General features: G+C 40.5%; 1 protein-coding gene across 1 annotated transcript in view; it reads left to right on the top strand.

The window, feature by feature from the left end:
- Window positions 1-5244: 5244 nt before the first annotated feature.
- Window positions 5245-26941, top strand: part of lrriq1 (leucine-rich repeats and IQ motif containing 1) — a 37259-nt gene continuing 15562 nt past the window's right edge. Inside the window, 22 exon segments of the mRNA XM_087180173.1 lie at window positions 5245-5524; window positions 6213-6309; window positions 6532-6605; window positions 6720-6840; window positions 7716-7933; window positions 8348-8422; window positions 8737-8855; window positions 8857-10441; window positions 10805-10957; window positions 11044-11194; window positions 11604-11797; window positions 12993-13120; window positions 13357-13430; window positions 14071-14164; window positions 18108-18287; window positions 21299-21652; window positions 22149-22314; window positions 23881-24006; window positions 24506-24595; window positions 25557-25702; window positions 26195-26266; window positions 26396-26484. Coding sequence (XP_087036299.1) covers window positions 5408-5524; window positions 6213-6309; window positions 6532-6605; window positions 6720-6840; window positions 7716-7933; window positions 8348-8422; window positions 8737-8855; window positions 8857-10441; window positions 10805-10957; window positions 11044-11194; window positions 11604-11797; window positions 12993-13120; window positions 13357-13430; window positions 14071-14164; window positions 18108-18287; window positions 21299-21652; window positions 22149-22314; window positions 23881-24006; window positions 24506-24595; window positions 25557-25702; window positions 26195-26266; window positions 26396-26484 — 4423 coding nt within the window. The 5' untranslated portion in view covers window positions 5245-5407.

Raw genomic sequence — 26941 nt, forward strand, 5'->3', positions numbered from 1 at the left:
TTGGGTCTTTAAGGTCATTAAGTTTAACTTTTTGCATGCGGCACAAAATAGAGACATGAAATATATCACTTTGCATTCAACTTAACCATTATTGTTTCCATTGAAAAAAGAAATATGTCCACAAATTGGTCTGTTACTGTTAAAAAGACCTTTGCCCCCACACTCAGATTAATAAAGTATAGTGATATTTTGATAGTAATGGACATTAAAACCTACCAAAAAAAAAAACTGAAATAAAAATAAAGATATATTTTTCCTCGTCAATTTGACCAAACATAAACATGCCACATTCAAATAACTGAAGTTTATTTTATCTGATTGGTTGGTCTGGCCATATAAAAACTGGATACAGCGGAGAGAGCAGTTACTTTGATGTCATTTCGATTCCAATCCCCGACCCACTTGCACAAGCTGCGCACCCCCAATTTTAAAATTCAAACCTGACATTGCCAATTCCATTATAGCTTCCCGTTTAAATGGAAAATTCATTAGCAGACTAGAAAAATATACTGGATTAAGGCCGACATCTTATTTTTAATATACCAGTCTCTGTTAGAATAGATAAATAAAGTTGTCCTCCTATGAGGGGGGGGGGGGCTTAAGATTAAATACATTATGGGTTTATGTATTATTAGAATCTATGGTTTTAGTTTTAGATAACATAAAACGGTGTATGTTGTAGCTTACAGCTCTAAAGAATACTCATAGAGCACCCCAGTAAAGAGTCTTAAAGTCAGTTAGTAACCAGTCAGCATCCCCCCCCCCAATCTAAGCAGTCTAGAGTCAAGCACTGAGGAGTCCTGCCTGAGTCCACGCCCCTTATCTTGGAGGTTGTCAGAGCTCAGGTGGGCCTCAGGTAGAGCGGTGCCACATAGTTTTTGACCACACATTTATTATTATGTCATATTATATTACATCATATTATTATTTTTATTTTCTAGTTTCATTGAATATTCTGGGCTGTTGTGATGGAAAATACTTTGTTTTCAAAAATAAATATTGTTTATTTTATTAAAACCATCGGAACCCTTTGTTTCCTTGGCTGCACATCAATTCAGAGCGTGTCTGACTGCACGCATGACGCCTGGAGCCTCAAGGCAAGTGTGGATCGCAGGATTACACTTACAACCAGTAAATCACAATAAATGACCAGATTTCTGTGAGACCATCACAGTATATGATGACCCAGATTCTATGCTCCATGTTAGTTCAGGCAGCACCACCATGACCGCAAAACTACCTCCACACACTCAAGCACTTAGAAGTTGGTGTTATGGGCAAAATGAATATAATATACAGTATCAAATATCAGTATGATGCGTGAGTCAGTATGAGTTAGTGGTTTGTAATCAGAAGCCAGAACTGCTCTCTGCATGTGGAGTGTGCATGTTCTCCTTGTGTCTGCATGATTTCCTCTGGATGCAAGGATTCAGGTTTTGGTGAGTCTAAATTGGCTGAAGCTGTGAGTGTGAGTAGTTGTCTTTTTATACTTGTGTAAGCACTGTAATATACAGGGGAGCTTGTCTAAGACATACCCTGCCTCATGCCAATCGTCAGGGGGAAACTTCAGCCTCCTGCAACCCTGAACAAGATAAATGAGTAAAGATATGTTTTAAAAAAAAAATGTATGTTAAAAAATGTAACTCTGCCCTACAGGCACAAAGAATATGATAGGTTGTTGTGACATCTGAGGCCACCAGGACATACATACACAAACACACACACACACACACACACAAACACACACACACACACACTGGGCTCATATTCAACAACATAATGGTGGTAATGTGGCTCTGGCTCACCTCTGGCACTTGTTGGCTGGAGGTGGAGAAGCTTTTTTTTCAAAGAGAAGATTAAGCGCAGCGCAGCCTCCTCTCCTCTCTCACTAGGAACTGTCCTGTGACACAAGGCCAAGAACGAGTCATGGGACCCACAGAGCACATCAAAGCACTAACACCAGACCTGGGCCAAGTGCTCCCTTTATGGTTTGTTTTATCCCTTTCAGGCACCATGTGGGGTGGGTCTTACCACGCATGACGGTACACTAAATGTCAGGACGTCACAATAAATTATGATTTGGATCTTGTAAATTCTATCTATTTGCTTCACACGGGTGAACACAACTCCAAAAATTGTTAAATCCCAAGACTTACATTCTCCAGTGTAGACTAAAAACCCCCTGAAACTCTTAACAATCAATGTGATAAACTATTCAAGCTAAAAAAAGACCAGGTAGTTCCTTAAAAGTTGACCTTAAAACGCTGATGTTAGAGATTCACTTACTACACTGAGCAGAGCTTCATCTGGAAGGAAGAAAAACATATATTTTATCTAAAATTTCTTCCATTCTTCACATTTTGTTAAAAAGCAAATGTTGCTTTAAATCTTTTGAGTCAGCTGTGAGTGTCCTCTACAGTTTTGTCCGTCCACTGAGAGTCATTCTGCCTCTACACAGTGGATCTCTTTTCATGGACTGTGGCCCAGCACAAGATACTGAGTTTAACTTGGGACATTCTTTGTACATTTACAGTATTCAGCCCCTTAGTGAGGAAAACAAAAGAGCTCACATTTCATTTTTGCCCCTGGATGTCAATGTTACCATTGATAACCCCATGGGGGAAATGCTGTTCTCAGCATGTGACTGTAGTATCTGCACAGAGGATGTGTGCAGATGTTCAGATTTAACATTATATAAACCTTGATAATGCCACATGCAGAATTTACAAAAAACATAATAGGGAAGACATCATGGGTAAAAGCTAGCAGACATGTTACTATGACTCCCTGAACCTGGGGTAGACTTATTCCCAGCCCCCGTCTTGTTAAGTGGAATTCTGATTACAGTAATCCCACAGTCATTTCAAGCAGATTTACATGTACTAAGGTCACACTGGCAGAGTAAACTCTGAAAAGGCAATCCCAATCTGTGTCACAGTCCAATTCAAAACTGCTGTCATCCCACTGAAGGAGAAGTAACCTCAGTTAGGGAGGGTGCTGAGGATGAACTAGGTGAGCTGCATCGGTCTGAGCCAATGCTGTGAAAGTGTGAATTTGGAAAAGTTGTAAAGAAGCACTGTGAGATATCGGCGGTGCGAGTGAGAATTTGATTTGATAGCTCTCAAGGACAAGAATGCAACATGAGAGTGATTAGGCTTACAATGGCATTCGTGCAGGATTAGCTTGTTTAAATATTTCCCCCCTCACGTGCACTTAATATGTTTAAACTGCCATCAGGTCTCTACACACAAGTCGCCTTACTCACTGAAGCCTATAATCTGGCTCAGTGCATTGAGAAGAATCATCCATTTTCCAGCTCTGGGGTTTGGAATGTCAGCTTGAGTTCATGCATGAAAAATATTTTGTTTCTGGATGGTATTTTCATTTTAGGTTTCTGTGATTGAATACGACAGATGGATTAAACCAGGTCTACAAAAGAGACTAATTTATGTGTTGCGGCACAAAAGCGCAATTAACAAATTCCCTTTACGCATCATTAGTAAATTTGTGGCTTGCAACCTGTACATTCAGAATGTGCAGTGAGAGAAGGAGGAAGGGTAGTTGGGGTACCCTCCAGTCCCTTCTTTCGTCAAAGCCCCCAGATGGAAATGATAGGCTTGATAGGCCCAATGGCTGCCAAGATAATGGCTACAGACGAGTAACAGAAAACCCTTGACAGTGTAAACACACGGCTACTATCCAAACTGCTGCTGCGTTTGGGCCGGAGCCGCCATTGACTGGCGTAATCTGCTGTATAAATCTGCAGCTTGGCCCTGTCTGGCTGCTGTCTGGGTTCCGTGCACTTGGACAAAAGCGACGGACACCTTGCCCACTGACAAAGGGCCTGGCCCTAATCGGAGTGGACAAGGGTTGCTGATGGAGCCTTTTTGAGCAATTGAACTTGGTCAATGAATCTTAGGGGACCTAATGAAACATAAGGGACAGGCAGTTTGACTCCAACAACGAGGACAGCACCAAACTGTCCTGTTTCTGCCCATCAGCCTCAGGACTGAAGTTGTGCTTTGACCCATGCTGACCTTTATGAAAGCATGTCTGTGCTGAACCTGAGAAGATTCTGATGGCGTTGACCTTGTAGACCACATAAGTGTTGTAGATGTGATGCCTTTCATTGTCATTGTGGAATTCAGTTGGGGCCTTTGAAGGAAAAATTAGTCTGATCTGGCGCCATTCTGTTGTTTTGTTTTTGTCGTGGAACGTCACGAGAATGGAGAACAGGCCTTAGAGTGTCTCCAGACCAAACAGTTTGGGATGGAAGACACGCTGTTTTTCTTTGAAACTCTGAGGAAGGAGACTGGGTTCTTTTTAGAAAGCCCTCGGGAATGTGTATGGGAAAACCTGTGTGGGCCACTGGAATCTCCTCAAAGAGACAGAGTACAGCACAAGTGCAGAGCCTTCACCACGGGAGAGGGGAACCGGTCTTTGTGATCAGAAATGTCGTGGAAAAAGTATGCATTGTTCACAGCCCAACACATTTTTTGTTCTTCTGGTCCTGTGATTCACCTACAAGGTCTTAGGTTTACTGACCCTTCCTAGCTTGCTGCCCAAAATGCCCACACAAGTCCATGACACTACATTTTATTTGTCACAAAGCTCTGCTGTTCTCAGATTCCTTTTTGCACCGAAGCGAAACACTAGTTGGCCAATACAACGGTGGAATTATTACAAGTTTTGTGGCCAATTAATAACACTGACTTAAGAGTTTTTAAACTGACAGTTGCAATTAAGTTATTTACACATCTAATACACATTTTGATTTATAGATCTCAATATTGAATAATACTCAATAAACTAATCCATAAAGCGCATTAACCATCTATCTATCTATCTATCTATCTATCTATCTATCTATCTATCTATCTATCTATCTATCTATCTATCTATCTATCGTATACAAATATAATATAATATGATGGATAGATAGATAGATAGATACCTTATTTATCCCGTAGGGGAAATTCAGGTGTCCAGCAGCTCATTAGTAATAATAATAATAATAGAAAGATGATGATAAACAATAAACTATAATAGTTAAATTAAATAATAATTATAATGTAATAGAATGTAATAGAATAGAGAGTTTACAGTGTTGATAAATGGGAGATGTGAAGACGCAATTTTATAAAAATAAATACTCCCTTTGCCTTTTGCATGGTTTGTCCCTTGCGAGATTACGTAGCTCTCAGCGTTGTTTCCATGGAGACTTAACTATCTCTTAAACGCGCATAGACCTTGTAATTAGCTTTGAGGCGTTGAACGTTCAGACAAACTGTAAGTTTGATGGGGGGGTTGCCAGCAAATATAGCAAATTAAGCTAACTTTCTGGCGGGAAACGGTCGTAAGTGAATGTAAAAGTGAACTACCGACGAGCTGCTAACGTTTTACAATCATGACGGATGCTAATGATTTGTATGAAACAATCATGCGGGAGCTGGATAATGTGGTCATCTCTGATACTGGTGACACTAAAGAAGAGCAGGAGAGCTTTAAAGTTCACGAAGAGACGGTAAGTCTGTGAGTTGTTTTGTCTGAGACCTGAACACAATGTAAATAATGATGTTTTAAGTTAATTGGACAGGTGAAGTTGACAACAAGCTAACAGGTGAAGTTTTACAACAAGCTAAATGTAGCTAGAAGCGGCTATTCGGTTTTATTTTTCCTATGTCAAGCTTGTATATGGTGGGTTTTGCGTGCCTCACGTATTACTTTTACTGTGATATATGCATTTTGGTTTGTCTTATGTCCAAGTGTTTGTGTGTTCTGTGAGGACAACACACTTAAAGGTGAAAGTTGAGAGTTAGCTACCTCACTCTGGGGTCGGCTGGGCACAGGCCACAGGCCACGACTGGCCATGTCTTACTTTTCAAATATAGTATGCATTTGTAAAGCCATTAAGAAAATTGTGCAGATTAATTTTGAGCCCTCCCTGGGACCACAAACAGGATTAGTGGCATAGATAATGGATGGATTATGGACAACTGGGGGGCATCCTGCGCCCATAATAGACTAACCTACCACAAGTATAATTATTTTTCACACAGATGATACAGGCTATCATTTACTTACGTATTCAGTTAGTCATTCGTTTTTGCCTCACTTTGTTTCCAGAAGCTTAGTATGAATACATGTTTTGATGGATAGAAGGGTGTTCTTAAATGACAGACTATGATTTGCTTTTATGATTCTGACAATAGGTCTCAGATGATTTTCCCCCATCTCTGCTCAGCTACTTTGAAACTTCAAAGAGCAGAGCAGCAGTCTGTGAGAAATTCATCCTTGAGGAACTTGAAGGTATGGAAACATGTTGAATTGCAAGAACATTATGAAACATTTAATGCTTCTAAAGCCTTTTATTTCCTCCTTTCCACAAACAAAAAAAGGTATTGAACCTTTGTATTGACAGAACAGTTGTTACATGAGATATACAAACTTATATATTTACAATAAAGTAAGATCTCCAGTGATACCATTAAATTGCCTTTGATGATTTTCTCCATGATGGTTAAATTTCAGACTTCACTGCATCACATCACACTAAGGACATGGTGAACTTGCCTTATGAACTCGATGAGGAACTGAATAAGCAGGTAAATGTCTCTCTTAACAATCTAGTCTCAAGTCTTTCACTGTATGACCCATCCAAACAATGGATCCACAAGCTGTGGAAAACTACTCTAAATTTATGTTTTTTTCTGATACAGGTTACTTGTGAAACAGAAAATAAGGAAAACAGCTCTTCCGCTGAAACTCACCTCCTGCCTACACCCACAGAGACAAAAGCGCTTTCCGCTCATAGTGTGTCAGTGTGTCTCAACAGTGAAGGTACAGTACATGTTTAGAAAAATGGAGGGAAAATGTTTTATTCCTTAAACTCAGCAGGGTGACACAACATGCAGGGCGTTTGTCTGAAGGTTTTTAAACTGAAATGTCATACACATGGTGAAGGCTGGCTATATTTAAACCATGCTAGAGGGTGATAAAAGCAATCTTTAAAAATATATTTTTCATGTTCATACTTCCCAGGTAGAAGCATCAACATGGTGAACAAAACTTGTGAACTTACTTGTGAATAAAAAAACAAGAACTTGTTTTGGCACTTAATAAAATCTTGTACTTTATGTACTTATGACAGAGTGACAACAGGTTCAAACTAGTTCAAAGTTCAAAGAACTTTCAGCCTTACTGGAGGTCTGCTAAAACCCAGAGCCATCTTTGGTAATAGAACAGTTGCTCACTAGAGGTCACTGTTGTCCTATTTTTGTTCACATTTAAAGCTGTAGTGTGGTGCTGTAAAGATGCAGATGTACATAATCCCACCTTTTCAACAGAAAATAGAGTAGAGGGTTATATTTTACAAGTGCACACCTCAAGGTGATGGTTGGTGAAGCTTTTCCTCAGCTTGTTTGATGTAAAATATATAGTGTTTGAGCTGATGGAAATGTTCTAGTTGAATTCTAGTTGGAAGACTGAAACTGCTGCACAACCGTAGCATACAGTACAATGCCACACACCTCCCCATGTGCTGGCTGAATCATTCATGTGAGATGATATATATATTTCTTTGTGTATTATTTTCCAGGTAGTTTGTATTGTGTAATGGACGGTAACAGAGAGGACAGGGGAAGTGAATGCAAGTGAACAAGTTCATGTTTTTCCTCCTCACTTGCTTAACTACTGCATTTTTCTACTCGTCACAGATGAGACTGAAACAGATGAATACATGGAGTGTAAGAAGTATCTGGAAGTGAGGACCCTCAAGAGCTCCATGAATGAGGAGGAGATAAAAAAAAGCACTGAATACCAGAGAGAACACATAGAGAGGCAACATTGTGAGGAGATGACGAAAGAGGAGCAAAGGAGACAAAGAGAGAGAGACTTCCAGGAGGAGCTGAAGAAGATAATGGAAGCAGAGAAGGTCAATCATTTGGGACTTTCTTTACTCAACATGGTTACTTGTCGTAGTAATTCTAAATATAGCAGATGCAGGTTTTCAGGTTCTACTGAAAATGTGAAAATAGAATCTCTAAATTCAAATATGTCTAATAATATATGTATTTATTTGGGAAACAGGCAGCCTGAGGAAACTGTCTTCCTCAAGTTTTCTTGAGAAGGATAAAGTCTTCTTGTCTTTTCAAGTAATGTCATGTTGCAGTGAGAAAGGGCATCCAGAAGAACTAATTTAAGTAAATAGAACAAGACAGATGATTGAGAAATACCAAGTTGACAGCCAGCGAGACGAGTATGCTGCGTATCAAAGAAAAATCTCTTGAGAAAGAGATAACATGTCATAATGTTTATTTTTTTTTTTATAATTGCTTTCTGTATCCAGCTACATCAGAAGGAACTTGAGTTGATGGAGAAGAGAGCTCAGGAGAAACTTGAACAGGAGTTTCTGCTTCAGCAGGTATGCCTGAATCCTCTTTTTCCAACAGACTTCCAACCAAAGACAGTGTGGATGTTGGCACTCCTACAAGTCAATAATTCAGTTTTATTATAATTATTCAGTTTTTAGTTTCGGTGAAGTTGATAATCATCTGAATTCAACATTATTTCAACAACTTGGAATCAGTGTCCTTTTGGGGTAGTGTCACTGACCTCAAATACCAGATTCCTCTTTAGCTGAATAGTGTTTGGACTGTTTGCAATTTTCAAGTGGGTTGTTTTATGTACCTGCAATGGTACTTTGTTGTAACTCTTGTGACTATCTTTGCCACTCAGGAACTGATTAGCAACTTACAGAAACGAGTGGAGAAAGAGAGGAAGGTGCGGGAGGAGGAGCAGAGGAGGATAAAGGAAGAGGGGGAGAGGAAAAGGAAGGTGGAGGAAGAGAAGAGGAAGCAGGAGGAAAAGGGAAGAGGAGATGATTAAGAGAGAGATGGAGAGGAAAAAGCTGGAGGAAGAGATTCGAAGGAATAGAGAGGATGAGGAAAAGAGAAAAATAGAAGAAATGAGACTCAAAGAAAAGATCAGAAGAAAGAAGGAGGAGGAACAGAGGAAGGAAGAAGAGGAAAAGAAGAAAATGGAGAAAGAAGAAAACAGGAAAAGAGAAGAGGAGAAAAACAAGATAGAAGACATGAGGAGGAAAGAGGAACAGAGGAAAATAAAAGAAATAAGACTTGAGGAAGAGAAGAGGAGGAGACAGGTGGAAGAAGAGGAAAGAAAAAGGAAGGAAAATGATGAGAAAGTAAAGGAGAGGGAGAAGAATAGGAAAAGAGAGGAGGAAACAAGGAAAAAGGAAGAGGAGAAAAAAATGATTGAGTTGAAAAGCAAGAAGATGGAGGAAGACAAAAGCAGGATAAATGAAGAAGAGATAGGAGTTAAGGAGGAGGGGAGACACAGTGATGACAAACACACGAGAAGAGAGGAAGAGGTGAGGATAACGATGGAGCTTGAGGTGAGGATGAAGCAGGAGGAAATGAGACACAAGGGGGAAGAGAGAAAAAGTGAGGAAACAAGAAAGGCGGAAGTAGAGAAGAAGAGAAAGGAAGAGGGAAATAGCAAAATAGAAGAAATTAAACTTGAAGAAGATGAAAAGATAAAGAAGCACGAGGAGAGGAGACATAGTATGGAAGGTAAAGATATGTTAAGGATGGAAGAAGAGAAAAAAACAAAAGTAATGGGGCGACAGAAAGAAGAGGAAAAATACAATGATGTTGAAAAAGAGAAAAGACTCAGGAAAGAGAAAGAGTTGGATAAAGCACATGAAGCAGAGGATAAAGAAAAGAGGCAGGAAGAGGTGAAGAAACATCAAGAGAAGAATGATATGAGAAAAAGGGAGGATGGGAGAAAAAATACAGGTGCTGACAAGAGGGACATTAAGGAAAATGTGAGAAAAAACCAAGAAGAAAACATAAAATCAGGAGAAAGAACACTCAGAGAAGAGGGGGAAAACAACAAGATTAAAGTGCTGGACAACGAAAAGGAGGAGAGGCTGATTATAATGAACAAGCTGCAGGAGAGGAGAAGAGAAAATAACGGCATGAAAACTCAAAATGAGAGCAAGAGTACAGAGAACACCAGAAACTCCCTGACCTCACAACTAGAAGACAGAGCCACACGGACCTCCTCAAGCCCTGGTCCTTTACCCAGTGAGTCCACAGCCAGTCCCACCAGCTCTGACCTAAACAAGGACACTAGCCAGACCTCCACACATAAAACTAGGGAGCGACAAGATGAAGCAGTAAAGCCTTCCACTTCCTCCGGCTCTTTACCCATGTGTCTCCCAGAGCACACAGAGCAGAAGAGACTGTCATGGATGAAAGACTGCGTCCCGTGGTCCAAACTGTCTCTCCAGAACAGGAGGAAGCAAAAGGGATGTGTCCGAAGTCGAAGAGGACTGAGGAGGGCCGCCGGGGCCAGCGGTCTGCCGCCTCTCTGCCCGCACACTCTGCTTCAGTCCACAGGCTGCAGATCCCTGGAGAAGGTAACTATGTACAAATGATACAGACACATTAGATATTATTCATGAAGAATTAAGTTGTTTGAACACAAACAAGTTTGGAGGATCGGCTTGAAGTTCAAATATCTCTGGTAATTTTCAAGCCCTAGTAGAAACAATGTTGAATAAACAAATTGATGATGTATTTGCAGGGATAATAAAACTGTGGCATATTTATATTAGTTTTACCTAGGTATATTAAAGAGAATATTTTGTTTGAGCAGTAACTAATTTCTAGCTTGTCCATATTTGATATTTAATATAATAATGACGTATCACTTTGCCAATGTAACTTCTCAAATTCATTAAATGCTCTGTAACCTGAAGCAGCCTCTGCCTCTCTCTCAGGTGACCACAGTGACTCTGGAGGACTTGCCCGGCTGCGGTTTGTCCACTCTCGCTCAGTGTACCCACCTTCAGTCCCTCACCCTCAGACGCTGTGGCCTCAAATCCCTGGAAGGCATCAAGCAGTTACCACAGCTCTGCTACATCGATCTACAGGTGAATGTTCAGTCAGTGTATATGAGTTACTGCTGCCATTTTTCATGTTTAAAAAAAAAAAAAATTCTTAATTTGTTCTCTGGCAGGAAAATGACATCTCTTTTGTGGACTGTGAAAACATGACCAGTTTAAGAGTTCTTCGACTCGGCCACAACGATTTGACGTCCATCCACGGTTTAAGTGGCGCTGAAAATTTGGACCTTCTGGACCTGTCACACAACTCCATCACCCGCATTGGTGAAGATCCAGATTTGAAAGTTGTAAAAGATGCATAGACAGATTGTTGTGATTATAATGTTTGGCATTTGAGGTCTCCAAATCTTTGTAGTTTGGTTATTGTCCTTGGAATGTGCATGTACAGTAGCAGCTTGAGATGAGGCCGTAACAAGCCTGAACCCCCGGCATGTCTGCGACACTCCACAAGAGGGCAGCCTCCATCTTCTTTTCATCTCTTTTCCTTTCATTCACTGCAGTCTGTATTGAAATGTGATTTATTTACTAAACTCACCCTGGGCCCTGAGCTGTGGGGCTCAAGTCATAAATAGATATTGGCCAGGCAAAAGGTTAAACACATTGACTTGCACATTCGGCTACTATAAAATTTTACTGTGAGTAAAGTGGCTTCTCTTTTTTGTTTCGTCCCTAGCGGGCCTGGAGTCTATGAAGAGACTGCAGAGGTTGTCGGTGGATCACAACCAGCTGATCAGCACCAAAGGGCTGAGGGATGTTTACACCCTCATTCACCTGGACTGTTCACACAACCACCTGGCAAGTGTGGAGGGTCTGGAGAACAGTGCTCTGCTCCAGACTCTGGACCTAAGAGCCAACAGCCTCACTGAGGTAAAAACAGCAACAGCTGATCAGTGAAAGCACTGGATCTGATGTCACTGTTCATTGTTGCAGCTCTGTGAGACCTGTACAGAAAGTGATTTGGATGTTTGAGGGAGGTGAGGGACTCAAACGGTTTTATTGAATTAAGCTCACATCATTCTGTTTTCATCTTGTGAGAATGTAAATAATTTGTACGGAGGGATGTAGGGATTTCCCATGGAAAAACAAGAAAAAAAAAACACAAATTAAAAAAAAACAAACTATTTGTTTAATTTTCTTTTCCATCTTTTGATTTCTGCACGTAACAGTTATTTCCTTTTTTTTGGTAAAATATCAAAATACAAAAATACAACGTAACATTCCCTGTTTTTGTTTTATAACCACAAACCTGAAATCTAATTCCAGGCAGGGGTGGGTGTGTGAGGCTGGTCAGAATGATAAAAACCATGTAAATTAGACATCTAGCATGGGGTGTCAAAACTTCAAAATTAAAGTGTTATAAACACATATGAACTGATTTATTCAAATCATCAACTCACGAGTGGAAGCCAGTTTAGGGGATCATGTTATCACTTTGAACAGATCATATTTGAAATAATTATCCTGTCAAAACTACAGGCCGCTGTTTGGCAATATATGTTGCATGTGATTGTCCTGTGACGCCACAATTTAATATCATGGCCTCTTCTGGATGATATTCAACCTTCTCCTCACCTGTGAGAAAAATAAAATCTAAAATTCAAAAAGGGACCCAGCCTATAAAAGGTGTGTCAGTGACACCTGAAAGATGATGCTGTTATTTACACCTGTGTGGTCAGGTCACGATATCCTCTATGAGAATGGTCTTTAAGCATCAGTCGGAGAAAAGACCAATTACTGAAGGTTATCTTTCTCTTTTTTGGGAGATTGACTCTGTAGTAATTGTTCGATAAGGTAAAGTCAAGAAAAGAAAAATTTACATACAAAAAAACCCCAAAAAACTAAAGCAAATATGGAAATGTTCACATCCTCAGTATTTCCAAAGGCACCATCTGGTCCTTGATGAGCTTCACTTGTGGCTGATGACTGTAAACACAGCAGGACTAAAACAGCTGACAGTGACGGATCAGTTGCTTTTGGACCAGCAGCAGCAGAAACGTAAAGTTAGTCTAACCCCTCATTGTAGCCAGTGTTTTCTCACAACTTCACCCTGTTTGTCCATCAGCCCCCGACTCTTAACAACCACATCCTCCTCAGAGAGCTGCATCTAGACGACAACAGCATCTCCTCACTGCAGGGCCTCGCCGTCTGCTGGCTTCCTCTCATGCACCAGCTCTCAGTGGCTCAGAACAGGTATTTTTTCCACCATTCCTACAAAGGAGAAAGTAACACACACTGCAACTTTTGGCTTTTCTGTTTTTCTCCAGTAATTTGATATCTAAATTAAAACTCAATAAATTTTTTGGTGACTCATGCAACATTATCAGCTTAAAAAACATTGTCACATCATTTCCAAATGTTTTCTGTGTTTAACATCAACATGAAGTGCAGCTTTCGAAAGGGTTACACTGTGTGTCTTTCTCTCCTAGAATTACCCACCTGCACTCCATGTCTGATTTTGTGTCCCTCGCAAATCTGGATCTTCGATTCAACTGCATGTCAGGTAACATGTTGTCTTGATTAAACTGATTATATAAATCTCATTTCCTCATCATAAAGGTATACCAACTTCTACTGTGTATGTACTGTAATGTGGACAAATTCAATTCATTATCTTTTTTGCTGACTTAACTTCTTCCAATTATTTATTTTTTTTTAAAGATTTTAATTTGCTTCTTTGTGTGAAGCACTTTGAAATTTAGGATTTTAAAATTGCTCAATAAATAAAGATTATTATTATTATCAGACACTCGCATTAAGAAGATTCAGACGTTTTCAGTACTGATTTCCTTCCATCTACATGCTCACAGACCTTCTCCCTGTCAAGTCTCTTACTCCCACTCAGCCACAGATTGATTTCACTTAAGTTACGAAAGCTATAAATGTAGGTGCACCAAACCTTTAGGCATAAACACTTCTGGTTCCATCATTTTATATTACGCTGCTGCATTTATATTGCCTCTATGCTGTCAGTATATGACTCCACGGAAATAAGATTCATAAGTCTCTTCAACACGTCTCTATTTATTTCATCATCGTTGATGTGGCTCTGCATAATCAGCTGGGACACTGGTGAAAGTGAGGAACAGGGTGAATAATATTGGCATTGACATGGCATAGTTGTTTTTCTGCCTCTCTCTCAGAACTGCAGAATGTGTGTGAGAGTCTGGAGGGATGTCAGTTCCTGCGAGAGGTCCACCTCACCGGAAATCCTTTTCAGAAGGAGAGTGGCTGGAGGTAAGGTGAAGTCTGGACGTAGGAGTTGGAGCAAATCAGACAAGGCTACTGTTTTCCAGGAACTAAATATTTAGTTATCTCCTCTGTATGCCTCTGCTTTCAGGACGCATCAGGCAGTACTGTCGTAAGCTGATTTGAATGCACCAGTAATTTTCTGGAAGGCTGTTCACCTCTCACTTTAGCATGTTCGCCTCTGTAGTACCTGCCACTCTAGTTTCTTATCAAGATAGCATAATTAGAAATTTCCGTGGTTCTTTCTGGAAATTCTTTTGGAGGAAAAAAAAAAAAAGTTTCAGTTTCAGCTTCCTTTGCTCTGAAATATCAGTCGCTGTGATGGATGTTCAAAGTAACATACCAGTGAAAATCCAGTATTTCTCTATCACAAATTCGGTCTATTGGCTCAGGTAGTCTAAACATTCCAGCAGAACATAGGCCTTCCTCTCCACTTCCCAGGATTAGCACTGTGATCCGCATCTGCTATTAGATTACTGCGACGTGCCACCGACATCTGTGTGCGCGCGTACGTCATGCTAAGTGCTCGTAATTCCCAAAATATTGATACAACAGAAAAATCAATTATCCTTTCAGTGTCAATTTGGTCATTCACTTACAGCGCCTGAATACTTTTCCCATGTTAAGACAGTTGCAGTGACTTATATGAAAAATATGCGCTGATCACTTATATTCTTCGTGCTTTTGTCAGCCTGTCATAAGCAATGATCTCAGCTGTTGCAGGTTTGGCTCCTCAGAGTTACTCACACCCATGTAGTAACGGAAAAATATACAAAATATGAAAAACTATACTTTGCTTGCCCCTCCAAAAAGCCCTTAATGTTGCAGTTTTAGAAAATTATTTTATGGGATGTTTATCTAACAGCATTTGAACCATTAAATCAGCAACATCAAAATGGACGAAAGTTGCACGTCAGTTGCACGTGTAAAACATTACTGCTTCATGTAGCACTGACTATTTGGTGCCATACTAGTGATGGCATGAACAAAAATGTATGTTTTTTTATTTGTAATTTTCCCTTTTTAGTTGTTTATTTTCTTAAAAAAAAAAAAAAAAAAAAAAAAAAAAAAACACAAGTCACTTGTCTTCATTTTTTTCCATCTTAAGCCTTTAGCGAAACATTACCTTAATATTTCATTGAACTTTACTTAACCTCCAGTGCCAGCAGTGGAATTAACCCTCTGTATTTCCACTCTCATGCCCTGGCCCTTTCATCCCGAGCCAGTGATAACACCGGCTAAATTAAAGCACCAAAAGGCAAGCGCTAAGAATTTCACTCCCTGTAGGCAGCCCCCCCTGATCCGGGAGATGTGGAAGAAGAAAACACTGGGCCTTGATTAATCAGGGCCACTTTAAGAGCCTGTGTTTTGGAGGAAGTCTTCACTAAATGAAATACGGACCTGTGCTCATACGTATGGGCTAGAGGAGGAGGAGGAGGAAGAGGAGGAGGATGAAGGAATGTGAGCCAAGAACAGTGTTTCCCCCAGAAAGGAGGATGAAATTTATATCAATTTAGGAAAGATTGAGGTTGAAGTCAATGTAGATATAGCTGTGAGGTGTGAGAGAGAGATTCATAGCATCTAAATTGTGACGCTCCTAGCTTAGTTTGAAAAATACTGACTTGCACCAGACTTGACAAATACACAATTTCCAATATTCCAACAAGAAAACAAGAAGCTTTATGCTTCAAAGAAACCATCCCCCCCCCAATTCTTTAATAAGAATCATCCATTGTAAACATCAACAACACATGGCATCTAATTATTTAGTACATAGGCCTACTCTGCATTATCCCAAGTGCAGTGTCTAAGTGGCGTTCACTCCTGAATTGAATTACAATCCGCAGCTCGCTGAGCTCATGAAACAATCAAAAGGTCCCGTTTGAGTTTGGAGCTTCATTTGAAGACAGCCAGCCAGACAACATGCCCGAAGGGTTGGAATCTAATCCCGATCTGTGTCAGAGAGACCAAGTGGGCCACATCAAAACCGTAACCCTCTTGACAGTGCACAGATCCCGTCCGCTGTGGTCGCGACTTTGACTCAGGGTGGCACTGTGGTGGGGAAAACCAAGCATGCTATCTCTAGTTCTAGTATGAACTTTTAAATCCTCGACAAGGGTCTGAAGAAAGGGGTTCACAACCAAAACATGAATCAGAATAAAGTATAGATATATAGATAAAGTACCTGAAGCACCAGGAATACTCTGCCATCATCTTTGTTTATTTATTCTTTTAGCCGGATTTAATACTTTGCCCTCTGCTCCATCTTTATTAGTCGTACAATCAGTGGTTATGGTACGTAGAGTGTAGGGGACAGCTGATGTACTGTAAGATGGAGCTTTGTTTTTAAATAATCTAAAGAGATCTACCCTTAAAAGTCTATTATAGCCATAGATTGGTGAATCAGCTTGAGACATACAACATGAAATACTCACAGAAACACACATTATGTGCTGGTGAAACGAAAAGCTTGCCCTCGACACATGTTTTATCCTCCTCTGGTGACATGGTAGCACGGTTTAAGAGCATGTGGTGCTCTGGGAATCAATTTTGAGAAACCCAGTTGTTCATAAATGTTTTTAAAAAATCGACTTCATAGCCTGAGGGCTTGTATTTTTATGGATTTTATTGTTGCTGTTCCCTAGTGTCCTGTAGAGTTTCCAGCTCCACATTTTCCCACTGAACACAGACCACATTTGACCTGTGCTCTGCTGGTGGATGCTCAGAGTCGGTTTCTCTGGCAGATAGTTGGGATTCCTCTGCTTGTACATCCTTAGCCTCAGGCAGTGGTTACCTCTCCCCCAGACTCATTGCCTTTCAGGGCTCCCCTCCAGTTTGAAGACTAATAGTACCTCCATTTGGTAGGGGTTTTTATCCAAAGTGGCTGTGTAACTACACTTTTAGATATAATAAAGTTAAAGATTACGCTCATTGTCTCAAAATGGATTTCGATTTTAATGCCAGATCACAGTGTGCATGATTTATACTAGAGGATGAAGCTCAACAAATTCACTGTAAATAGATTAGTGTAGTTAGTCCGGAAGACAAAATGTACTAAACACTCAGCATAGAGAACAGCATGTACGATGAGTGTCCTCTGAGGGATTCAAAACTGTTTTATCAAACTCTACCTGTCAAGATAAACAGAGCTGCAGCTCTAACTCTTCTGTATTAGAGCAACTTTTTTACCTAAGAGGGTGATCATTATCCAACAGCTGAATAGATGTATCTGTGATTAAATGATCATCTTGAAATATGAGACATAACAAAAAAAAAAAGACTGAAATCTATTCACCCCAAGTTTGAAACCTCTGTATTGATTTGTGAGGCCTATTGACCAGAAAGTAAAAGTCAAATCATGCTGACGCCCCGTGGCACAAGCCTGAGGGCAGAAGCTTCATGTCTTATTCTGTAGCCTTGACACAAACTCCTTCTGACTTCAGCCTCATTTTGGAAAAACTTCTCCACTGCATCTGAAATCTCAGTCTATTTTCTGGGTCACATTCATATCGCTATGAAAGGCCCCAGTCTTTAAATATACTGTTGTTTATACAAACTGTGGGACTCTGGGTTGTTTGTATTCACTGCAATGGTGGAGAGTGGATTCAAAGTGCTGTTCTGTTATATAGAGCGATAGAAAAGCTGAAATGTCAACGTGTCAGTCTTTTTGCATACATTTTAAAATAAATGCAGTGGTATTGTTTAGTATTACAATCAATATGACAGCTGATGTCATGGTATTTAATCTATTGGTAAAAACAAATCTGTTGTTTCAAAAGGAATTAAGGTCATAAGGCTGGAAATTATTGTCTATTTAAGTAGGCTACTTGTATTCTGAGACATTTTGTTGATATTGTAGAAAATGAAAAATAAAGGCTATCAAAGCTTGACATTTAATTGGATGTTTAATCCGATTTGCTCTCCTTTTCAGAGCCACTCTGCAGAGAGCAGCGGCTGGCCTGAGAGCCGTTGATGGCCAGGAGACAGACGCCTTTATGTCAGCTCCTGCTGTTCCACAGGTCAGCTCGGCCTCGGGCGACTTCCTAACGTTTTGTCAGGCTCAGCTAAAGCAGAGTCGTGATTTACAGCAGCAGCACAGCAGGGAGCTCAGGTAAGAGAAAGAAAGTACTGACTGCTGGTGTAGATGTACTGTCAGTCAGTTTTGTGTGGAGGAGCACAGGCCTCATCAGTGGTCAGTGAAAGTGGGTGTAATGTCCCAAAATGTACTGTTATTCTTTATAGCGCTGTCATGGATCCATGAAGGAAAAAGAATATGATTGATGGTTCTTATTTTTACCTCAGATAACATACTTTTCATCAGATTATCTTCTGTAATATTGACACCAGGGATTAACTTTATGTGATAACACACTTACATGATCTGCGTTGGTAAAGTGAAGTGTTTAATTGACTTGGTAGGGAAGGGGGGGGGTACTTAACTCAGATTTATTTGATCAAACTGTAGCTTCAAGGTGTTGAAGAAGAAGTGACTCTCCCATATACTGTTTTCATAGATGGCATGGTCTCTAACTCTCTAACTCCTCTGTGTCAAATAATTATTAATTTCACACCAAATTACCTTAAAATATCTTTTGTTTTCCTCAACAAAAATAAGTTTATTTATAAGAGGTTGTATTACTCTTCTTTAATCAAGCGCTGATCAGTCTTTTAGACAGACAGACAGACATCAAGCAGTCAGGAATGTGAGCTATCCCCTTGTTATGTCTGATACGTAGGGCGTAGTGAGCCTAAAGACAACGTCCATCTATTTTCACAAGTCCTTCGATGTCACTGGCCTCGGCACACATTGACGGTCCCTTGGAAGACGGACCACCAACACTTAAAACAGTGGTCAACTTTCTGCTTATCTACATGACCCTTCCAAATTACACAGCACAAAAGATGAAACGTGGCGGCGGCTACGGGTACGGGTCACACCGAGGACTCCTATGGCTTGGGGGGTTAGCGTTGCGCTCCTTTCGCTTCACCCCTCACTGTGTGCCCTCTACCCCCCTGGCCTCTGGACAATGAGCCATTCTGGGGGCTTTGCAAGGACCAACACAGCCATTTAACCCCTGGCCTGACCTCATGTCAAACTGAGGTTTAGGGGAGGTGAGAGGAGTGCCACACGCCAGTCCGCTGCTGACTGTACGGTGGGAAACCATGGGGTTTATCAGGGGAACGGTTTCACAACTTTGTGTGAATACTATGTTCTTCACAAAGTGCCTATTTCACAAATATGACTTAACTTTAATTAAAATCTCTTTCCCTCTAAACAAGCACGTAGTTGGAAAACAAGTGTCTCAAACAGAGCAGATGCATAAAACAAATGTTTCTGTGCCCTCCAGTGATCATGTACGATAGAGAAATCCATAGAAAAGTAACTTTTTGTGGAAGAAAATCTTCCAAAGCTTCCTTTACTCTTCTTCTTCTCATAGAGAGACAAGCTGGGGATTAATGTAGTAAAATGAAATCAATCTTCAATGTTGTCTTAAAGTAATTGGCTTCATAATTAATATTCAACAAGACACTGCAATAAATGTGCACATAAAATACATAACAGACACTTCAAGTTTCCATGGTTTGGATCCAGGAATAAAGGTATTTGCAGTTAGAGAATCACTTGTGGTTCACATGAATGTGGGATGCGCTACACACCCATCCATCACCTCAACCTCCCCACTCTTACTTTCCACTTTGCTTATTAAAGGGAACTGTACTTCTGGCTTTGCCACTGAACACTGACGTTTCACATAGTTTGGAGGCTGCACATTATTCAATAAGAATTTACTTCCTATGGATACTGGGCTCTTCCCTTTTTGTCAAGTTTGTATAAAAACATTACTCATATGCCAATACGTACATTGAAATAATCGAAAAAAACAAGTAACCAATGCAGATTTTGCTATCTACAAACAAGTTTACAGACAGACATGGGCTAGTAATAATCAATATGTACGCTGTGATTATTATTTTCCCCATCATGAACATGTTATACTGCAGGTTTAACGTTTTTAAAATGTTGTCCCGCTCTCTTATACCAGTGCTTTACATGTTCATGGTGACCCTGCAGTGAACCAGCAGGTACAGGGAGGAGGGGTCGTTTGTGTCACAGTCCTTTTGAACCTCCCGACTCCTCTCTTTCTTGTCCCACTGAGAGTGAAGAGTTGGTCTTTGTAGAGAAGAAGAGGCTGTACTACCTAAGGCTACAGGCCTTCCAGACTGGCTGGGTACTGAAGCATCTCTGGCCCCTCAGGGTGGAGCACAGGGAGGGTGACGGGGGGAGCAGAGCCAAGCATTGCTAATAGATTCATTAAGTTTCCATTGAGGTGGCTTTGTAGTCAGTTTATCCCCTCAATGAAAGAGACATTATATGGTATTAGGGCACACACAGAGCAGGGAGGCACATATCACACACACACACACACACACACACACACACACAGTGCACCCACCTCACCTCTGATGAACCGGTCAAGAGTAAGAACTAAATGTCAGAAAAATCTGATATTCCATTAATTTAGAGTTAGATTTTTCAGTGTTGCAGGATACTGCATACATACCATTTCATAACAGTTTGTCTTAAATTAAATTACTGAGCCTGATATGAAGTGCAGACCTTTTGAGTTACAACTGCTTGCATTCTGTTTGTTTGAATGATTTAATATCATAACACAACAAAACTTTGACTTAGATTTTAGTAAGCAAAGATATTGATATAGTGTCAGATGTTTGATTGATTGCAGCTACAGTTTTCTTTCTCTAACTTTTTCCTACATACATCCGTTCAATATCAAATAAAAAACAATCAAACCAATTCTTACGTTTAAATGAAAGCTTTTGAATTGGAAAACAGCTGCTTTCAAAATATATTTGTGGCTAAACCTGGAATTGGCATGCAGTCATCACTAACAGGTTCGTTGACTGCATAAAGGAGGGCCTGTCCAGTCCACATTAGCCACTACATACAGTTATTCCAGGTACTAGGCGTGACTGTGATTCATGGAGACTGGAGCTAAGATAGGATGTAATTGTAATTTTCTGTGTGTGGGTCATGCATATATCCTAAAAAGTGAGCACCCACGCCTAAAACAGTGCGTTTTTGTGGGTTTCTGTTCACAGTAACGCCTCACCTCACCTGGATGCTGTGAAAAGCTCCTGCCGACACTTCGCTGAGACTCTGAAGCTGGCTGTGGACCAGAGATTCGCCCATGAATATGGCGACACCACTGTGTCTGCAGGCCGAACAACACCTGAGAAAACACTGGACGTGGACAGTACCAGTGCTGAAAAGCTTTCTGAGCACTCACACACGGAGCCCACTGGAAAAGTTCCAGCAGTTACTCCAAGCAAGAACAATATCAAGAACTGGTGTGACACATTAGATACTGTTACAACAGTTTTAAAGACGGGCCTTCACTCCTCCCATCTGGAAATGGCACATGTGTCCAACCATCAAGACCTGGACCCAAGAAAGTAATTCACCAAATTTTCTGAGTCAGTAGTTTTCAACATTATCCTGTTGAAAACAAACCAATGAGATCAGCTGATGTAATGAAAGCCTCCAAACTGTTATATTGTACACAACTGGACACAGCTGACTGAGAGCAAACACCCTCTTTTTTTATATAATACTTTTTATAGCAGCTCTGCATTTTATTAGTTTCTGCTGGCGGAGCATTTGTCATCATTGGAGCCTCCTCTATTTGATTTACGGCAGAAGATGTTGAACATCTTATTCATTCTAACACGCAGCTTCATCATTAACACTGCGCTATCTTTGGGAGGACGATAGATCTTTGATATGAAGGGTGGCTCTGGACAGGCTTAAACTCTCCAGGGTCCTGCTCTCCAGATGTCAGCTCAGGAATAAATTCATGTTTTGAAAGATGAAGGTGCTATGACATCATGTATATATCCTTCACTTTGTGTGTGTGTGTGTGTGTGTGTGTGTGTGTCCTTTCTGGAGCAGCACAGCAGCAGTTGTGATTCAGCAGTGGTGGAGGGAATACAGACAAAAATGTGGGAACATCAGCAGCCCCCTCACAGCTGAGAAGGGAGGGGGAAGAGGAGGTGGCGGAGGAGCGCCAGAGTCGGGACCTTCCTATATTAACGATTGTGCAGCAACAATCATCCAGGTAAAACTGTTGGAATTCTGTCAAATATTTGCATGTTTTTGAATTCACAAAACTGCCCTCAGGAAGATGCTTTAGAGCTACAATAGCAACCAAAAACATTTACAGAAAGTCCTTTATACCAAATACAAAAACTGTGTTAAACTCGTAAGCATCATTCACACTGGAATCATGTTAATTCATTATTGCATTTATTGTTTAAGTTCCAATGATGTGTTTTAACCAGCCTGCGAAACCAAAGGGAAATTTCCACATCTGTGGACAATAAAGATTATTATAATTAGTCTAAATAACAAGGTTAAATCCAATGAGTTGAGTCATACTCTAAATTACGGGGCCGAAATTCAACTGCGTCACTTGCTTTTCTTACTGTGCGTACACCGGTAACTTAAATTGAGTTCTCTGTTGTGGCAATACGCCCGTTACTACAACACTAGCTGCCAATCCAGACATTTAGAACAGTGGTTCTCAAAGGGGGTTCCGAGAGGTCCCCAGAATAATTTATTTTCACTACATTTCCATCCATAAGAAACACAATGACAGAATGTATGACTATTTTAGTCATGGGTTTCAAACACTTTTTGTAATAACGCATCTAGAAACAAAAATCTGGGACAAAATCTTATTAAACGTGGGTCTTTAATGTGAAAAAGTTTGAGAACCACTGATTTAGAAAGGACAAAGTTATGCTGCTTCGAGGGTAAAAACTCCCTACTGACACTTTTGCCGATTGGTTCAGTGCTGGGAACAAAGTTCCAACGAACATTATTGTGGTATCTGAATTTGATTTATTGGTAACAATGATGTATTAATTGAGTTAATTCAATTCACTCATCAGGTCAGTTATGTCTGTTATGTACATATGCATTAAAAGTCAAATGAGATCTGCAATGAATCAATATTTTAAAGCCTAACTGCCATTCAGAATAGATAGAAGACTGTTATTATCTATGTGTAAATTATAACACCAGGCACACACAGGCTAATATCACTCTCACACAGTGGACATCTGAAAATGTGTCATTTTCACCCTTAAACATCCGTCTTCAGGCCTCATACGTGCCGTGGAGGCTTATTTGGCTAATCCTCTGTATAGGTGTAGGATGCTGTTCTAAAAAACATGCTACTCAACACTTAAACCCAAATCCCTTCTCAACACAAAGAGTGTTTGATGAGTCCTTCAGGGCCCTCAGAGGTAGAAGGTGGGGTGGGGGGCTGGTGGCGTAGTAGATTAGTGTGTATGCATGTTGGGGTTGTACAGAGTGATCAATCAGTTTCAAAGTGTGGTAGTAAGAGTTCTAGGATTCCTGCTCGGCTCAACTTGAAGTAAAGTGTGCCCCCCCCCCCCCAAAAAAAAGCCCATTGGGAATTGGAGGATTTAGAGGCACACTGGAGCTCCATTTGTCTCGGAGCAGCCCGGAGTCACGCAGAGTTCAGACAGCAGAACGCTCAGCAATTAAAAGAGGGGTTAACATGTTTTATCTCTCTAATGGGATAACACACAATATTTACGTTTGCCCCGTGATTCATGGAGAGGTTTCTTCTATTTCTTTCTTTGGGTACCTCCAGGCGTTCTGGAGGGGCTTCGCTCTGAGGAGGAGGCTCGCATCTGCTCTCGCTGCTGTCACATGCACCGACAGCGGAGAGGACGAAACCTTTGAGGAGGTAGACGTGGATGAATTTGTCCTTGATGAGGTATGCACACAAGTTCATGTGTTAGTCACTTTCATGGTTCAGTAATTCCCCAACCCTGACCCCCCCCCCCCCCCCCCCCCCCTTGCCCCATCAGACACACAAACCTGCACAGAGGCCCATAAAAAAAGATGCACAAATACATACAAGTGCTCACTGAACACCTCTCTCAACACACACACACACACACACACAAACCTGCACACGTGCAAATCTGCAAAGATGCATACACAGACACATGTGCAAACACCTGTGCATATACTTACACACTTACGTATGCACAAGTGGACACTTACAAGACAGAAGACACCCATATACACACACCACGCACATCCACAAATCTTTATGAGCTATCACTCTAACCTGTTGTTGACTCTGAAGAACTCCCTTCACTCTTGTATATTATACAGTATTCATATAAAATATAGTATAAAATATATTAAAAGTAATATATGTATATGTATGTAAAAAAAAAAAAAAAAACCTTTTTATTTTCACAAAGGCAGCACTAGAGAGACACTGGACATTGCCGCTGTGTGAAGACTCACCTTCCAGATGTCACTCTGTCTCAGAGGAGCCACTCTCTCTGAAGGTGAAGCAACTGTCCCGCCACATTCTCTAATACTCTTAAAACCTGGTGTGCTGGTGTTATACGGAAAGTGGCCAGTGAATTTGGGGATTTCGGGATTTACCAGCCCCTGTGTGATGTCAAAGGAAGACTTATTTCCTTGCCCTGCCCCTCTCTCATCTTGCTTATTGCCCCCTCCAGGATTTGTCTCACTCTCCCCCTGATTGATCTTTAAATTTATTCTCTTGAAAAACAAGATTATTTCCTGGAGGGCTGAAGGTTGCTCAGCACCAGCAGATGTCATTTTTCACACTGGCCGACTGTGGTCCTGTTTTTTCCCCCCTTTCATTTACCTCTTGGTGGATCTTTTCTTTGGAGCATGCTCAGCGCTGTACATCATGGTAGCCGCTTTCGGCCAGCTGATGCGGTGCAGCTGCTGTCGTGGCTGGCTTCAATATGTTGACACTGAGGTACACATCAAAGGCGGGGATGAACAATTTAGCGTTTGGACAAAGAAAAAATGGGATCTGGAGAGTAATTAAGCTGTTAGTTTGACTTACATATGAGCATTCCTCGGGTGTGAAAACTTGCTTTGTGTCAGCCAAATACCTCGAATGAAAACATGCACTTGAGTTAAATGAAACTGGACATTATTATATACATTATATTTCATTTTCCCAAGGGTATACTGAGGACTCTATGTTGTCTAGAGAGAGCTTAAACTTTCCACTAAGAGCTTCAGCCTCACAGATTTCTGAGCACATCTCAAATGAAGATTCAATTTTTACTCAGGCAGATGTAACGTTTCCAGAGTTGAAAACTAAAATCTGAATGTAAAGACCACTCCAGTAAATTAACCACTTTTTTAAGATAATCTAAAGCTTGGCTGTTTTTTTTTGTTTTTTTTTTATAAAGCAAGCTATAAAAACTCACATAAAGTGACAGAAACTGTAAATTCTTGCTGACACTGATTCATGTATTTCAGCCTCTGGAGGCCTTTCCTGAACCCTCCCAGCACACACTCCCACCACCACCACCACCACCACCGTCATGGAGGCCAAAGCAGGCCTGGGTGGCTGGAGAACAGGTGGACTCCACTGGGCAGAGAATTTCCCCAGAGGGCTCCAACAGGTAAGACAACCCACAGGAAGTAAAAGTGCTGTAATCCACTTAATTTCTGTTTCACTGAGTTTACATGAATCTCTCACAACATTTGAGGCAGAGAAAGAAAAACTATTCAAGTAGTGACAGTTATAGCGAACAGTGTTTATTAGTATTTCTTTTAGTGATATCACAGTAATGCTGCGTGAGTCTAAGTCATGTGTTACTGTAGGTGTTACCTGAGCTGGATTCCTCATATTCTCACTTTTTGTTTACTGTACCTGGATTATTTTGACTTTCAGACATTGTTCGTTCGTATATATTGAACCCAAAGCAATTTACTCAGTGACATTAGATTCCCGATTTTCTATTCTCCTTCTTCATTACATTGCAGTACACTATTAAATTGTATTTGCCCTAGTACCGTATAACCATCATATTATAAACAATATCAGAAAACATGAAATTGTACACTTCTGCATCTCACTTTATATTTTTAAGGACAAAATCTCTTTATTTCAGAAACAAATCTGCTGCCTCATCTTCAGTGCTCAGTGGTCTCACTGCAAGATCAGAAAAGATTCTGGAAGAATGGTAAATCATCCACGTTGTGTTTTTATTATTAGATTTTGACTCTTTTTGTCCCCATGACGTGTGTGTATGTGTGTTGTTATTTCACTGAAAGGGATTTTCTGTGTGACACATCTGTCCTTTTGTCTCCAGGGGCTTTACCGACAGCCACACAGCTCATCTGATGCTGAGGAGAGCTCAGAAGATGAAGTCGAAGAAGCAACAGCAGAAGAAACTTAGGGGTCAGTGTGTGTAGAATTGTATTGGTAGGATTATAAATTTGGGATTTGTATGAGGTTAATGAGCTTTTCTGTTGTACGTGCAATATTTCAGGTTTAACAGAATCACTCTGATACATTATTGTTAGCTAAATGCTATATGATATATAACCAAATATGAAGATTACGAAGGCAGAAGCTCTCAGGGTTTTCTTCCTAAATCAGCTCAAATCTGAAGCTCAGTGATCCCTCCACACCTAGAGCTGGGTATCGTTGAATTTTCGATATTGGTCCTGACACCGATACCGATTCTTAACAATACTTTTTTCTGAAACAATTTTATCAAATCCATTATAACAAAAAGACAATTACAACACACATAACGGTACAAATTTTAGTTTTACTTTTCCAAGCTCGATCTCATAACACGCTCAAACATGTTCGTGTAAATAAACAGCCAATCACCAGCATTGTTAGGTCC

This window comes from Seriola lalandi, unplaced genomic scaffold (assembly GCF_002814215.2).
Source record: "Seriola lalandi dorsalis isolate HSWRI2012SDOR001 ecotype SW California unplaced genomic scaffold, Sedor1 jcf7180002054894, whole genome shotgun sequence".
Taxonomy (NCBI): Eukaryota; Metazoa; Chordata; class Actinopteri; order Carangiformes; family Carangidae; genus Seriola; species Seriola lalandi.